The sequence below is a fragment of the Manihot esculenta genome, chromosome 13, assembly GCF_001659605.2.
Source record: "Manihot esculenta cultivar AM560-2 chromosome 13, M.esculenta_v8, whole genome shotgun sequence".
Lineage (NCBI taxonomy): Eukaryota > Viridiplantae > Streptophyta > Magnoliopsida > Malpighiales > Euphorbiaceae > Manihot > Manihot esculenta.
This window is the reverse complement of record NC_035173.2, coordinates 1,200,904-1,215,965: the sequence shown is the minus strand read 5'-3', so window position 1 is coordinate 1,215,965 and position 15,062 is coordinate 1,200,904. Positions and strand designations below refer to the sequence as shown.

At 30.1% G+C, this 15,062-nt stretch overlaps 2 protein-coding genes across 3 annotated transcripts; both read left to right on the top strand.

Annotated features, from left to right (window-relative positions):
• The first annotated feature begins 5,440 nt into the window (after nt 1-5,440).
• On the top strand, nt 5,441-10,558 carry LOC110630337 (glucose-6-phosphate 1-dehydrogenase 2, chloroplastic). The gene is made up of 10 exons (XM_021777782.2): nt 5,441-5,873; nt 6,137-6,372; nt 6,495-6,589; nt 6,751-6,865; nt 8,417-8,622; nt 8,707-8,856; nt 8,942-9,062; nt 9,150-9,379; nt 9,477-9,677; nt 10,035-10,558. Exons 1-10 carry the CDS (start codon nt 5,672-5,674, stop codon nt 10,282-10,284), a joined length of 1,806 nt encoding a protein of 601 aa, XP_021633474.1. The 5' UTR covers nt 5,441-5,671; the 3' UTR covers nt 10,285-10,558.
• Nucleotides 10,559-12,766: 2,208 nt separating this feature from the next.
• LOC110629440 (transcription factor TCP20) lies at nt 12,767-14,214 on the top strand. Of its 2 annotated transcripts, none has more exons than XM_021776412.2 (2): nt 12,767-13,845; nt 13,930-14,214. In XM_021776412.2, the coding sequence occupies exon 1, from the start codon at nt 12,918-12,920 to the stop codon at nt 13,764-13,766; it is 849 nt and encodes a 282-aa protein (XP_021632104.1). In that variant the 5' UTR covers nt 12,767-12,917; the 3' UTR covers nt 13,767-13,845; nt 13,930-14,214. The 2 variants fall into 2 exon arrangements, with proteins under 2 accessions (XP_021632104.1, XP_021632103.1); XM_021776411.2 differs by having other exon boundaries at nt 13,923-14,214.
• The last annotated feature ends 848 nt before the right edge of the window (nt 14,215-15,062 follow it).

Sequence of the window (15,062 nt, the reverse complement as noted above, 5' to 3'; positions counted from 1 at the left end):
CATTGTTGTCTTTCTTGTTGGAGAGTCAGTGCTTGTTGGTTCACAATCATCTCCTGCAGGTGAAATTTATGATGAGTATGTTGAGAGAAGTAGAAACCTAAGAGGAGTCCCACCATCATCAACTGTTCAAGAAAAGGAAGTGGAGTTGAATTTTAGTGAAGTGAAAAGGGTTACTGTTGTTCAAGATGAACAAGTGAAAGAAGAAATCAAAGAGGTCGTTGAAGAGATCACTGAAGAAGAAGAAGTTCATGGAGGTGAATCTCATGAAGCTAATAAAGCAGAAATAGAAGAAGAAGATGATGGAGAAGAGAAGGAAAGAGGTGGTGAAGAAGAGACTAGTTTGCCTACTGAGGAACTAAATAGAAGGGTTGAAGAGTTCATTGCTAGGGTTAATAAACAAAGGTGGCTTGAAGAAGCCAGATTATTAGTCTCTTGTTCGGCTTGATCAATTCATATTAATTGTAATTTTTAATGATATTTATAACTAAATTAATTATGAAAATTGTATTAATTAATTATTGCTAATGAATCTAGCAAGTTTTTTCCCATTTTTTTAATTTGGAAGAAATTTATTTTTTATTTTCATTTACTATAATTTTGAAAGGCAAATTTAGTTTAAAATTGTTCATTGCAAGATGTTTTTTTTTTCAATTTTTAATATACTTAACATTGATAACACCTAACGTTAGTGAAAATAACAAATATAAATGTAAATCATGACATTGAGTTGATTATACTTTTTTTTTATCTAAAATGAAAATTTCACATTAATTTCTTATATTTATTTTTTCGTTCTTTGACATTTAATTAGATATCTTGAGTTTGAGCTGCTAATATTGTGACTAATAAATTAGTTCGTTCTTTTACCTTTAATCAGATATCTCGAGCTATTAACATCCGATTGATAAGTTAACTCAATATAGTTTATTTCAATGTATCTTTTTATTGAAATTTTTTCAAGATTTTTTTTGATTTTCTTTTTATAACTTTTGTTATTTTTAGCGACTTGTATTTATTGTTGAAAAAAAAAAAAAAAAATGATACACTTCTTAAATGTTTCAAGTATAAATTAACTGCTCAATAGAATTAGTCTGGCATGCAGCTAAAATGAAAGTTGAATTTTGCTGCAAATATTTTAGAATTATTTAAACATCTTAATTATACCAAGTTGATGTAAACCCTTAAACAGAGTTTTGATACTCTTAAATTAACTCCAGAATATTCATATATTATTATTAAAAAATTAAATAAATATAATATGAGGTATAATACAATGCAATACTTAAAAAATCAAAATATGTTCTTTTTCCTAGTTGTTAGTAAGAGATTAAGGACGTGTATTAACCTATAATTAATCTTCTATGTTTGTTAAGGTGATAGAATTGAAAATTTCAAAAGGAATAATATAATGAGAAGATCTGTTTGATGTTTTTTCACCTTTAAGTTGTACGAAGCGGTGAGATTTCAAGTTCAATTTTTTCAGTCTTGTTTATTTATTTTTTTTAAATAAAAAGAAAGTGGTGGTAGTATTTCAAACGGTACTTCATATGTTCTGGGCCAACCAGCAGGCTTGTGATATCCACAGTGACTTTGACATTTGCCAATTTCTTCATATTCTTTCCTTAGCACCTAAGAGTTTGGCATTCATCCTATACACTTAAGAAAGTATGTCAAAAATTTAGATTCCTTATGTTTAACATGTCTCTCTCATATTTTTCTATTTTCTCCAGAAAATAAATCCTTTGCCATATATATTTGCCATGGATATCATGGTTTATAAAACTCAATTGGAAGACTAATGTTGATTTAATACAAATATTTTCTTATTGACCAAACTAAAACTATAAGACCCTTTCATTTATTTTTAATCTCCTTATCTTTAAATGGAAATATAATATTTTTAGCACAGAATTAGGGGAGTGCTAACTTAAGTTTAGGCTTATCATATGCTTTTACTAACCAGATCAAACCAGGTGAAGGCAACTCATTTTGGAAGCTCTATATTCATCCATATATCTCTCTAACTTTATTTGACTTCCAAATTATTTGTCATAATATGACCTTCTCACCAAATGAAGTGCAAGGCCCATGTTCTACTTTCTTCTTTTTTTTTTTTTTTTTTTTTTTTAATTTTTGTACCTTTTCAATATAAGGCTTTCTCATTGCCATTTTCGTCGGTCTCTTTCTGTCTCTCCGAATAGAGAAAAGCCTCTTCTCCCTATTCTAACTATGGATTTCCCTTTTCATAACCAAGATGGATATATCTAATTTGTTTTGTTATTTCTTGACTTGAATATCAAAACTATATTTCTTATTGAGGAGGATATTTGAATGTTAGATACAGTGACTCACCCCTTATTTTGAAATTAAGATTATGAATATCGATGTACTTTTCAGTTAAATCTAGATAAATTTTATCTTTGATTTATCTATTTTTTTTTTATATTTTTTAATATTTAAAGTTAAGAATTCGTCAGTCCGAAAAAGAGAAAGCTTACTAGGATTTGAGTAGAGTGAGTACCTTTTATTGTCCCAAGATCCGATTAGAGATTTTATCTTCTTGATTCACTTTTTTTTGTTTCTATTTTTATTTTTTTTTATTTCAAGGTGTATTCTTTGGTTTTTGTTTATGACCTAAGGGGTAACTTTCTTATTTTGTTACCATCTATTAATTTTCTTCTAAGCGGAACATTTTTGTGCTGAAACTCTAAGAATATCAAGAATGAATAATTTTTATTATGCTACAGATCTGTTTTAGGCTATTCGAATCGATCTTTTGACTAAAAAAAACATGGCCTACACATCTTTATGTTCAATGGAATCATATCTTTGGAAAAAAAAAATGTAATTCCTGCAATTAAGCTTGAGCAGTGTATATATATGAGGTGAATTAATTTTCATATTGAAAGAAGGATGAGATAAATAAAGCAAGTACAAGTGAGACAAGTGTTGCATTGAAGGAGGGAGATATGTGACTTTTCACTAGTTGGCTCTTTTACCATAAAAATGAATTTCATTGAAAGCCTAAGCACGCAAGGAAGAAGTCGCAAATTCTACTTGGAATATAGACTTCCAAAAGAAAGGAATTTTCAGACCATTCTTTCCCAAAAAAAAAAAAGAAAAAGAAAAAAGCCGCCGAAACATCATTTTCTTTTTTTATGATTTTGGGCAATGCCTGGGCTTTTGGCCCGTCAACAAGACAGCTCAAGAGGTAAAAGCTGAGCCAACAATAATTTATTGAAAAATTACTATTTCATCCTTATATTATAATAAAACTAATTATTAATTTTTTAAAATATATTAAAATATTTTTAACCTTTTAAAAAATATTTATTAATTTTTTTAATTTTAATTATTAAACATCGTAAAAAATTAAAAATATTTTTAAAATAAAAAAATTAATTAGTAGATTTATTATAAATAAAAAGATTAATTTTATATAACTCTATCAATTAACAAATTAAACTATTTCTTTTGCTTATTTAAATGTGAATAAGCATAAAATGATTTTTTTTCTTCCAAAAATATTTATTTTGATTGAAGCAAAATCTAAAACAAAATTCATAAAAGAAAACAAAAATATTAATATTTTATAAAAAATTACAAAACATAATATTTTTAATCATCACAATTGATAAATACTGAGATTTATGATTTTTTTTTTCATATTAAAGTGGTTTTTGTAGGCTATATATATATATATATATATTAAAACTTATATCTAGTTCATAATTTAGAATATTAAAATTGATAATTTTAAAAAAAGAATAAAATAGCAAAAATATGTAAAGTTCATGTTTGTTTATCAAGTCATAAAATAAAATATTAAGTATTTACTTACTATAAAAAGTTTAATGAATCACACAAATAAATAATTATTAAACCATTAAGTATTAATTATGAAGGTTTAAACGATTGTGGATGAAAATATGAATAAAATATAGTAAATTTAAATTATGCAATAAAAAATAATATTTTTCTAAATAAAAAAATAAAAAAAATACAAATCCAGTATTGATTTGGTGGCTGTGTTCAGCTGACCTTACAATATTGAAATTAGAATAGCAGTCCATTTTGGAAGCACGACTTCCCGAAACTCAAAAAATAAATAAAAAAAACAAAGAGAATAATAAAACGGTACACTGCAACTGCACTACTGGTTACGCAGGTGCCTTATTTTGACCGTCAAAATTATTTTATTATTTTCAAAGAAAATTAAAAATTTTCCACCACTCCCATCTATGATTTTATTTATTTGTTAAATCTTATGTTGAAATTCGAATATTCCTTCTCAGACTCATACAAATCTGTCAGATATGATATTTTTTTCTCATTATAAAAATTTTAATCCTAATATATTAATTTAATCAAACAATTATATTAATATTTAGATAAACACAATTAATAAGATTTTCATTCAATAATATTTAATAGTCATAAGGTTAGGGTCAAAACTCTTGTTCAATTTATTTATTTTTTTTTTATAAATTACATTTTTTAACATAATTAATAAATTTATTTTTTATTTTTTAAAATGAAATATTAAAATTTTCTATATTAATTATATTAAAAATTATAGTCTATTTATTAATTATAAATATTAATTAATTATCATATTTTTAAAAATACAAATTTCTTCTTAAAATTATTCATAATAAAAAAAATTTACAATCCACTTAAACACTATTTGTACTTATTTAAAAATTAAAGTTATAAGTATTTTATAAAAATTAAATGAAATAAGTTATTTTTAAAAATTTTAAAATTATTAAATTTTAGAATATTTTAATAAATAAAAATTAAGAAGGAAAAGATTAAAAATTAATTCAATTGTAATAATTTGAATAAAATTTATTCAATCAATTCAAAATTTAATATTTATGAAAACAATTCAATTTTAAATTAAATCAATTTAATTCCATTGATTTAATTTAATTTTATCATTGAAATTTTTAATAATTTTTTTTTATTTTTTCTATTTTATTTTTAATGTTTTTAAATTTAATTTTAATTATAATTTAATCTCTTCATATTATAAAAATAATATATTATTAATAATAATTTAATTTAATTTTTTAAATTTTATTTTAATTAAAATTAAATTAAATTAAATTGAAATAATTAAATTTTTAAAATTAAAATTAAACTGAGTAAAAAATTAAATTAATTCAATTTAATTGATTGTTTTAATTTAATAAAATATTATAAAAATAAATATTTTTTTAAAAATAAGATAGATAAAGAAAATTTAAAACTTAAATTTTTAATATTTTTAATTTAATTTAAAAGGATGAGAATTGGATATACAGAGGAGTTTGAATAATTTGATTTTAAAAATATAAGAATTAATTTATTAATTATATTGAAATTTATAAACTAAAAAAGTAAATTCCTTTTATTAAATCAAACTACACATTTGTTTATTTGTTCGCTCCTCTTCCTATTTTCTCTCAGTAAAGATTGAAGAGAAAAGAAAAAAACTGCAAGTTGTTGGCAGCCTTTCGGAGATCTCAAGGGCCTGACCCCTCAATATTTCCGAAGCTGTTTTAGCATTTCTTCCCAATAGTATTAGCCATTACCTCCCTCAGAAGCTAATTTTTCTTCCACCTTCTTCATCTCCAACAAATTTCTTCCCACCCCAGAAGGAGATAAGAGACACAGTCTTAGAAAAATGGCGTCCCTTTCTTCAATACATTGTCGTTCTTATTCATATTCGTCTTCTTTATTTTCTTCTCATTCATCGTCGATTAATGGACAGCAATTTCAACGAATAAACTTCTCTTCTTCTGGGATTCCCAAGTGTTTGTCACCAGCTAAGGTGTTCTCAAAATCTCGAAAGAAATCCTACCCAGATGTGGTTCTCATGCAAGATGGTTAGTTCTGTTCTCCTTTCTTTGTCCACCATTTTCGTTTTGGTTCTTAAGCTAAATTTGGGTTTGGTTTATTAGCTATTTTTTCCCCTTATGCTTGGTCTTTGGATCGCTTTTCTACTTGATTTTATGTGTCCTATGAGAATTGACAAAAGGTCCATAAATCTGTTGAATCAGTACAATTATTTATTTTTGTAGCAGAGTGCATTTGCCTTCAATGGCCCCTCTTTTTCTTTATCCTTATTTAAATGGCGATTCGAATGCAGGTGCAGTGGCCATTCCAGTAGACCCATTGGAAAATGAGTCGTCTTTCAAGAAAGTGAAAGATGGGTTGTTGTCTGCAATAACATCCGCTGAGGAATTAAAAGAAACAGCTGGCTGTGACATGAACAAAGGGGAATCAACTGTCAGTATCACTGTGGTTGGTGCCTCTGGGGACCTTGCCAAGAAAAAGATATTTCCTGCGCTTTTTGCACTTTACTATGAGGATTGTCTCCCCAAGGTCTGATTGCAATTCTGTTCTTTTCTTTGACTTGGTAGTTTTCAATATTTGGTTAGTTGCCAACTTATGTTGTGTTCGTGTTCAAATCTGCATTCTAAGTGGTGGTATTATGGTTTTTGCAGCACTTTACTGTGTTTGGTTATGCTCGGAGTAAGATGACTGATGCTGAACTTAGAAACATGGTTAGCAAGACTTTGACTTGCAGAATTGATAAGAGGTGACTCTTGCTCTTTTTTCCCCCTCTGATTCAACAAGGATTACATGTTACGTATGTACATTTATTAGGGAGGGGGCGCATATCGTTTATTAGTTTATTAGTTTTGAAATGTGCTCAATCGTTATTAAGCATTATATGTATTGTTGCTTCTGAATTTCCAGGGCGAACTGTGGTGAAAAGATGGACGAGTTTCTTAAGAGATGTTTCTACCACTCTGGGCAGTATGATTCTGAGGAAAATTTTTCAGAATTAGACAAGAAGCTGAAAGGACATGAGGTAATTGGGGGTGTGGGGCACAAGTTTTGCCACAACGAGACATTTCTACATCTAAGTATGCACTAGTTGATTAAGTTACTGATGCTTATCTTGTTGGGCTAACTTTCAAAAAAAAAAAAAGAACATTGCTTATAATTGTGATTTATCATTGGAAATGAATTTGGTTTGATTTTACTCTCACCATTAACTAATGAAGTGCATCAGACATTATACCATTTATTATACAGTTTCCCTGATTGCATGTGAGAAAGGGAGGGCAGAAATGGATAGTATAAAACATGCGTTTTTATCTGTACGCAATACCTATACCTGCTGAATTATACCATTATTTATTATGGGTGACACAACACTAAATCCTAGCACATTTTTGGCAATTTGTCTTGGTGTTTCATTTTCAGCATATTATTTAAAGGCGCAAAGGGTTACTGGGCCTTGGTGCAAAGTGTCATACTTAATCCTCAATCCTCGGTTTCCTCATCAAGAGTTGGTATGGTGTCCATTTGCATGATCATCATCTTCTTCAAAACTTCCAAAGATCTCTTCTTTTCCATCCTCATGATACTCATTCTGCTTCCTTTTCAAGATTGGTCCTCAATGTCTTCTTCATTCTCATCTCTAAGTTCTAGAATTGGCTTTCAAATTAGAAGATGATGCTTTTGCCATTTCATTAGACCTAACATTTGGAGTGGATGTAGGCAGAACATTTTCTTCTTTTGTTGCTGTAGTACCATAGACATTCTCTTCAACCCCAATAGCTTTAGCAACCACCCAAGTTAAATTACCATTTCTAAACACAACTACATCCTCACCATCTGACATGAAATTGATTTTGTAAGCTCATTATTGGTTATTCTGTTCGGAGAAGAAAATTAGAAATCCTGAGCTTTCGACATTCAATTTGATCTTCAAGCCTTTTTCCTAATTGTTAGTGAGATTCGGTGTGGATCAGCCTATGGTAAGCCAACTTATAAAGTACATTGAATCGTGGAGTTCTGATCTTCATAATCCTTATATGGTACTTATAAGCATAAATATATCAAAGGCATGCCTAGGCGCGTGCCTTGCACAATCCAAGGTGCATGCCTTAGCCAAAAGGCACACACCTGAGAGACAGCACCCAACTTTGGGGCACACTTTTGTCAACTATGATTTCCGAGTGATTGCTGGAAAAAAGGCAATGTGATTATGAGAAATGAGGGTTCTTTTGAATCAAACATGACGCACATTGTATTTGGTTTTACGAAGCAAGTTGACTAATTTGTATATTAAATGATAAGATAGGTAGAAGTGCTAAGTTTGCATTCCAAATTGGTGATAGCATCTTTATATTGTGGCGGTGTGTCCGCAAATTTTTGTTTAGGATTGTAGGAGTGCTTCTTTATTTCAGTTAGAGTCTATGACAGCTTGTTAACTACATATCTTCTGAGGTGCAATAAGTAATTCTTTGTTGGCTGGGACATTGGAGCATGCTGTATCCTTTTGCTCAGGATTTGGATAGGCTAGAGAGGTGTTCTGATGACTTGGCAATGACAACATAATTTGCATATGCAGGGTGGGCGACTTTCCAATCGTCTCTTTTATCTATCAATCCCTCCAAATATTTTTATTGATGCAGTCAAGTGTGCAAGCATGTCAGCTTCATCTGCTAATGGCTGGACCAGGGTCATTGTTGAGAAACCCTTTGGCCGAGATTCAGAATCCTCAGCTGCTTTGACAAAATCACTAAAGCAATACCTAGATGAAGATCAAATATTTAGGTCGAGTTTCTTTGAACTGCGCTGGGCTTTTATTATTCTGAAAATATAAATCATACTCTCATCTGATTGATATGCATTTTTCAGGATAGACCATTACTTGGGAAAAGAGCTGGTGGAAAACCTGTCTGTTCTCCGCTTCTCCAATCTCATATTTGAACCCTTGTGGTCAAGGCAGTATATAAGGAATGTACAGATAATATTTTCCGAAGATTTTGGCACTGAAGGACGTGGAGGGTATTTTGCTTTCTCAAACTGTGCATAGAGGTTGCAGTTTATTTTACAAGCTTAAAAATAATTTTCTTCTATTGATTAAAACTAGGTACTTTGACCATTATGGGATAATAAGAGATATCATGCAGAACCATCTGCTTCAAATACTTGCCCTTTTTGCCATGGAAACCCCTGTCAGTTTGGATGCAGAAGATATCAGAAATGAAAAGGTTTTGTTCCTATCATGAAACTCCAGCTCTTCTACTATGTCACACTGTAATTTTTAACTAAATATCATATTGCTTGCTGAGTTGCAGGTCAAAGTTCTACGATCAATGAGGCCTATACGACTTGAAGATGTCGTCATTGGGCAGTACAAGAGTCACACTAAAGGAGGAGTTACTTACCCAGCTTACACTGATGACAAGACTGTGCCGAATGACAGCTTAACTCCAACATTTGCAGCAGCTGCCCTTTTCATTGACAATGCAAGATGGGATGGAGTGCCTTTCCTTATGAAAGCAGGCAAAGCGTTGCATAATAGGAGGTGTGTAGCATTAGATACTATTCTGATGACAAGGTGGTTTAGGTCATGAATCTTTTTTTTTTTTTTTTGTAACAGTTAGCAATTTTCTTTTCTTCAGGACAGAGATTCGTGTACAGTTCAGGCATGTGCCGGGTAACTTGTATAATCGGAACTTTGGAACAGATCTTGATCAAAGTACAAATGAGCTTGTAATCCGAGTGCAACCCGATGAAGCTATCTATTTGAAGATTAATAATAAGGTCCCTGGCTTGGGAATGAGATTGGACCATAGCAATTTAAATCTTCACTATGCTGCAAGGTAACTAAAATCACATGAACCAAAGGCAAAAGCTTGTGTTATGCATGTGAAATCTATTCCTTTTTTCTTTTCATCAATGTATAGGTGAAAGCTTATGTTGAGTTGATTGTTTCTATTTTAACAAGCATCATAAATTTTGCATCCATGAAGGAATCAAGTTTTCATTTTACTAACAGTTTCCATCTTGGTTGAAACTGAATCAGTGGCAAAACAATCTTAAAAACATGATTTGGACACATTTAATTTGGAAGGGGGGAGTTTATGTATTGTTCATTTTCTTCCATCCAAAATTCGAATCATCTATACTTCTTCATGAAATGATATTGATTTTGTTGAACTTGGCTGTACAAATTGTAGATATTCGAAGGAGATTCCAGATGCATATGAGAGGCTATTGCTAGATGCTATTGAAGGGGAAAGAAGGTTATTTATCAGAAGTGATGAACTGGATGCTGCTTGGTCACGATTTACTCCTGTCCTTAAGGAACTTGAAGAGAAAAAGATTATTCCCGAGTACTACCCGTATGGTAGTCGGGGCCCTGTTGGGGCTCACTATCTTGCGGCAAGATACAACGTCAGATGGGGAGACCTCGGCCTAGACCAATAAATCTGGGAATGTTGTTTGACATTTGGTAATGAAGTAGGATAGAGAGAGCAGGAGCTTCATAATTCATTTATGTTTTATTAGGATGGTTAGATAGCGAACTCTGATATACAAACTCCACGGGAGATCGACACATGCTTTGGTGTAATGTAAACAAGCAGAATGTATCAGGAAAATAAGGATTATCCTTTCCACACTCTTGAGTTTCAATACGTTCTTGTGGTTGATGGTAAATTTTAACTTTGAAGAAATGTTCCAGATTCTTGTTTGGCTACAATTGTTATCCTCTCATAACTGCCTACTCCCTCTCTTGAAAGCTTGTATTACAGAAAAAAAAAACAATGCTTTACTGATGGCAAATGAGTTTACAGATCAAAATGGACATAGAAGATTACTAAGAGCAAATTAGTAAGCAATTGAACCACGCGGTTCTTAATGATCAAACAATTGATTTAAAGAGTAACAAAGAAAATTAAAAAATTAAAAAATCAAATATCCTTTAAGTTTTAAAAATTTTTTTATCATGAAAAATCCAGTGTCAATGAACTTGTAGCAACAAAACAAAATTGTTTTTGCTGAATTCAAGGTTTCTGTTACTAGATAAAAGAAAGTGAGGCTTCCGTTTCATCTTATATTTTTAATTATTCAAAGTATTTAGAAATATTAACTAATGAATAATGTTTTCCTAATAAAAAAATATATATATTTAAGAAAATTTCTCCTTCTCTTATTTTCTGAATATTAAAATTTTCACTAATATCCTATACCTTTTATATATGGATGTATTAACATATTTAGATATTTAACATTATACTCGGTGGTAAAAAAAAAAAAAGAATTATTCTATTCGTAAAAAGTTTGCTTGAAAAATGAATTTCACATGCAATTTTTCTTTCGATGAAACGCACAAGCCTTTGTACGGTTTCACTTTTTTTGGCTGTTTATTTGTAGGGTTATGAATAAAGTGTTTAAGCACTGGTTGTAACGTACACACCAAGAACATGGTTTTTATTTTTCTGCTAATTATTCAATGCAGTAGGTGCATATATTGGCTTTATTTACCACGAAAGAAAAAAAAAATTTATGAATACGAATAAATTTAAGTCGGGCATAATTTATTTAAAAATTAATTAAAAAAATATTTAAAATTTCTATAATTGAAATATAAATAGAAATCAACTAATAAAAAATAAACTAAAAGAGGTGTGAATTATATAAAAAAAATAATGAATAACTATTGAGAAAACCCTTATTCTAAATTTATGAATAAGGATACTTAAATTTGAATTTTTTATATTTTTAATATTGACAATAAAAAAAAAAGTATAATATTAGAATTTCATTTCTTTATAACCATTACCATAATCAACTTTGGGATATGCTTAGCCTGCTTTATTCATTAATCTTAAAAAGCCAAGAAATTGAGCTATTTTGTCAAAGGAACTTGGACTTGGAAAAAAAAAAAAAGATGATAGGTGGAAGGAGCCACTCTCCTTCACGGAATGGAAAAGAGATAGAAACTTTTCTAGAAAAAAGAAAAAAAAAAAGGCTTGTTTGAATATTGACCAAATCCCCTAAAGTAGCAAATCTCTTATAAGAGCTTAAAAGTCAAGTGAAATTTGGTGATATGTCAATAGCACACCTTTTAAAGAGACTCCCCTCTATTTGTTCCCAATATGAATTATATGTTGAATATATAGAATTATTTTAATATATAACATTTTTTTAAGTACCTATTAAGTAGAAGAGATTTTCAAATATAAATTATGAATCCATTTGTGGGAAATAGGAAATTATATAATTTTGAATCCTCAATGAATAGAATAGTAATAATGAGGTAGTTGGATTAGATACAGATAATGACAAAAACAAGATTATATATATATATAGTCAAGCATTTCCCTTTCTCAAGTTATTCTTCCAAAAACATCAAATTTGGAGTATAGATTAAGCTATTGTACCTTAAATTAAGGCACTAATTAAATTGAATAGAGATGGACATCCTTGTCAAATTTGGCTTTGCATGTTCTGTTCAATCACATTGGCTTTTCAAGAAGATGGAACTATATGCATAACCCATGTTTCATCATTAGCTCAAAATTATTATTATTATTATTATTATTATTATTATTATTATTATTATTATATATAAGACTGGAGGGCCCTCTTCATGGATGAATGATCCAAAAAATTCCAACTGTATGCAGCTTCTATCTTCAAAAGTCTTACTTCATTTCTGCAATAAGACTTTGCCCATGACTTCACATTTCTTTTTTCTTTTTTTTTTTTTTTATCAAAAAAAAAATTATACTAAGGATTTGTATTACAAGGCAGGTGATTCAAAAGTGGATGAATTAGTAGATGAATGATTGAAGATAAAAACCCAATACCAAATGGTCAAAGAAAAGACAAATGCAGTTATCTTAAAATAATTTTAGTAATAACTTTAAGTTGAAACTTAGTGATTCCAATGTTTTAACAAGAAGCCAAATACATTGAGAGGACAAAAAAGCATATGCCTTTTGAAGTCACATTCTTCAACCAAAGAGGCTCTGTTCACATTGAAACAAAAGGGTGGCCCATATCACCATCAACCAGAGTTGCCCACCTTCTTGAATTCTCCCAAAAAACCAACCATGGCAGAGTCTAACAACAACAAGAGCCCTGCAGAGGTCAAGGATTTTCAGATTATGATTGCAAATAAAGATGATACCAAAAAGCAACTAGCACCGAAGAGAAGCTCCAACAAAGACAGGCACAAGAAAGTGGATGGTAGAGGTAGAAGGATAAGGATGCCAGCTCTATGTGCTGCAAGGATTTTTCAATTGACCAGAGAATTGGGTCATAAATCAGATGGAGAAACGATTCAGTGGCTATTACAACAAGCTGAACCATCGATTATTGCTGCAACTGGTACTGGGACGATTCCTGCTTCAGCTCTTGCGGCCATAGGGGCCTCTGTTTCTTCCCCTTCAGGATTGCATACGAAGATGGAAGGGCTGGGACCAAGTGTTGGGTCCAGACAGAGGGCCAATTGGGCAATGATGAGTAATAATTTGGGAAGATCTAATGTAGCAAGTGGGATATGGCCCTCTGTCGGTGGAATTGGGGCAAGTTTTGCTTCAAATACAAGCCATTCAGCGTCCAATTTTGGAAATGAAAACTCTAATACCTTGCCAAAATCTGGGTTCCATGGGGTAGAATTTCCAAATATTAACATGGGTTTGATGAGTTTTTATTCTATGTTTAGTGGTAGTAATCAGCAAGTTCCAGGTCTAGAGCTCGGGCTTTCCCAGGATGGACATAATGGGGTGTTGAATTCTCAAGCTTTGAACCAATTCTACCAGCAAATGGGACAGAGCCGCAGCAACCTAAATTCCTTGAATCAGCAACCACAGCAGCAAAATCCCGATGAGGATTTTCAAGGATCAAGACACTCAAAAATTGAGAGAGATCAGCTTCTGATGGAGAAAAAAATTGAGTGAAATGAATTGTGGTCTCTAGTATTGGCTGCTAGCTTCAGTCCTTCTGATCAGCAGTTTCATCCAAGTCTGCAAAAATCAGGTGCTTTTTTCAAAAAATTTTTGACCTTTTTGTGTTAATAACAGTACCAAATATTAATACTCCTCTTGATTTGGTAGGATGCAGGATGAAATTTGAAGAGATCATGGTTTGAGGATTGAGTTTGAGCGTGTTTCATACAAATTTTTGCAGATTTGTTATATATATTGCAAAAATACTTTTACTTTTAGGCATTCTCTCTTTCTGCTTATGTGAATCAAATAATAGTCTTTTATTGAATATTTTGTACATATTAAGAAAATTTCTGACTAGGAAACTTTTGAGCAAGCTACCATGTACTGCTCTATCCCATCAAACTCTAATAAGTTTGAATGGTTATAATGGTTTGAATTTGAAAAATATTATTCATAATTTTATTTATAAGATTTCTACAATGAAATCCATTTATATAAATAATTAATTTAATATAAAAAATATATTTTATAATAATATTTATATATTTTTTATTTAAAAATTAAAATTGATTTTAATTTTATTTGAATAATAATAATAGAATTTTAAATGAAATCAAGTAATTTACATTAATTTTTAATTGAGTTTAAAATAGATTTAAATATTACTAATATAAATTGATTTTAAATTTGAATGGTTTAATTTTCATACTTATTCTAACCATTTAAATGGACTATCTTAAATAGATTAATTTTTTAAATCGAAATATGAATTTTATTCAAACACTTTTAAAAGTGCATTCCTTCAGTTGCACTTTTCAGCATTGATTTATTAATATGTGAATATATAAGAAATAGAAATAGATGTGAGGCTCCTTTATTATTTAAAAAGAAATAATACATATGTAAAAACATGAAAATAAACCAACACTTGTTGGTTTCATTGAAAGATTATAGTTACTAAATAAACTTTCTTTTATTATGATAATAGAGTTAATCCAACACTACAAAATATTGAATTTAAATCTCAATCAAAAACAAAATGAATTTGAAAAAAATCTCAATGGAAAATCAAATGTGATGCACTTCCCACCACAATAAGAAGTTAGGCAGCTAACTTTGTAACCTTCCAAAATGCATGGGACAATTGGGTTAGTCCACAATGACCAGTGACAAGTGGGGTGGGGTGGGATTCACTGGTGTAGGCAAATTGCAAAGACATGAGCAATGAAAAAGAAAGCAACCAATCCTATTTGTTGCATGTGAAAGAGATGGCCAAGCCAAAACTATACAAAAATTGCTAATTTG